The following is a 2,039-nucleotide window of genomic DNA, read 5'->3' as shown; positions in this document are numbered from 1 at the left end:
CTGTTTCTGATGGCATATCATCCCTGTGGGAGCTCTCATCGGGGATCCTTCTCTTGCCTACTTCACCAGCTGTTAATGTCAGCTAATGTTGCTTCACCAGTTTGCCACAGTGCAGCTGCATCTCAGGGACCAGCCAAAGCTTCAACAACTCTGATGTGACTTGCCACGTTTGTAACTTTTCCCCCAGCTCACCTGAGTACAGATGGGATGCATGCACAGCAATAATCCTACTCTGCTTTTTCTCTGTCTAGTTCTTAGTTCTATCATTGGTCTCTTGGTCACAATAATGTAGAAATGGTAAGAACCGTAAAATAAATTGGCAAATTCCTTTTTGCCGTCTTTGAGTTTATGCCCTTGCTTACATAGCTGCTGTAGTAGATTTAAATCCACAGGAAAAACTAACAGGTTGGGACGGCATGAAAAAGTTTTTTGAGTTATTTGCTTCAGAAGTGTTTACACTGATGACCACGCCTTGTGGCTTTAACTCTATTTATGGCAGGTAATTCATAAATAAATGTTTGTGTTGAGATTTAATTATTTTGAAAATATTATTGAAAATTTTGAAGAAGGAAAAAAATGGAAGAATTTCTTGCAATGGTCACTGTAGAAGTTGTATTGAAACTACTACCAGGCACATGAGTGGTTTCTACTGTGGCAAATTGGTGTGGTTGAAAGAATACCCAGAATTTATAAAAGCTGGTTAAGATCTCCCTTTCACAGTCAGGTATATTACTATATTACTATTGGTATACTATTTGAACTGTGCAGGACTTAGTTTCTTCATTGGTTAAATAAAGAATAAAATATTTTTCTTTCTTATGTCAGAGGTGTTTTGAGGGTATCAAATTCACATTGCAATATACAAAATACAAGTACATGGAGTTATATTCTGTGAAAGCTTTGGCAACTGAAATATCTTCTACTTGAGCAGCTAGTTTAACTCAGAAAAAAAAATGGGTATGTTTTCCCAGGGTTTAATATCAAAACTGGGAACACCATATTGGCAGTGGTAAATTCAGTAGTAATTTAGAAAATAAATATATGTAATATATTTAATTATTATATAATTGCTCTTATAACTGCTTATATTCTGCTTTTATAACTGATAAATTAAGAGTTACCATAGAGAGCTTGGATTCCTTGAACATCATCATCAGGAAGCATAAAGTGGCTTTTGCCAGTGTAGGTGTAGATGGGAAACATGAGTGCCCCCGGGTCTTTGGAGTGGTCGAGACCTAAGGAGTGGCCAAACTCATGGGCAGCAACAAGAAACAAGTTGTAGCCTGTAAGAAAAAAAGAAACGATGAGAAGACTAGGTGCTCCAATCACCAGTTAATGAAGGTATATTATTTTCTTCATCTATTTGCTGTATTTCTCTCTTGGCTATTGTATTCTTTCTTCTGCTTTTTAAAATTGATATTCAGTTGCTTGGAGGATGATTCAAAATATTGATTTGATCCTTATAAATAATTTAGTGTTCTATTTGATTATAACCAACTACACAATTAGAATGTCAATAGATTATTCTCATGTAATTAGCAATCAATAAAGATTTACTGTGCAGACTCTAGGAGGTCTGATTTGCTCTTTGTATTCTCAGGTCAGGTGAGGAAAATGGACAGGGATGACCTTAAATAACGAGCGGGGAAATCATGGTGCATGGCTAGGCTGCTGCCTAGAACACCATCCAAACGGGGAGCAGTTTCCAAAGGGTTGATGACCAAGGGTGGAGGATGCACTAAATAGGGTCTCTGGGTATATGCGTGGGAACAAATTCCAACCAAACGACTCTTTGCAGAATATCTCTATACTCTAGAGGTCAGAGAAACAGAAACTCTACACATGATTAGCCATCTTTCCTCTAGAAGACGACTATGTCACTGTATTTACATTGTATCCTCTAGTCAGTCTTTCCACCCATTTCTAACCTACAGATACTGGCATTTTAAGTTGGGGGAAAGCGCACTGCTATAGTGCACCACTTGGGAAGCGCGGCGGCGCTCCCGCCAAGGGTTCGGATCCCACATGCAGACCGGTTC

At 38.4% G+C, this 2,039-nt stretch overlaps 1 protein-coding gene across 1 annotated transcript in view; it reads right to left on the bottom strand.

Annotated features, from left to right (window-relative positions):
- The window catches only part of MMP13 (matrix metallopeptidase 13 (collagenase 3)), a 15,392-nt gene that overhangs the window by 7,772 nt on the left and 5,581 nt on the right, over positions 1-2,039 (bottom strand). Inside the window, exon 4 of the mRNA XM_008584638.1 lies at positions 1,122-1,283. Coding sequence (XP_008582860.1) covers positions 1,122-1,283 — 162 coding nt within the window. The remainder of the gene's footprint in view (positions 1-1,121; positions 1,284-2,039) is intronic.

Source organism: Galeopterus variegatus, unplaced genomic scaffold (assembly GCF_000696425.1).
Source record: "Galeopterus variegatus unplaced genomic scaffold, G_variegatus-3.0.2 Scaffold3326, whole genome shotgun sequence".
NCBI classification, from domain to species: Eukaryota; Metazoa; Chordata; class Mammalia; order Dermoptera; family Cynocephalidae; genus Galeopterus; species Galeopterus variegatus.
Note: the sequence above shows the minus strand (reverse complement) of the source record. Positions and strands in the feature narration are given on the sequence as shown.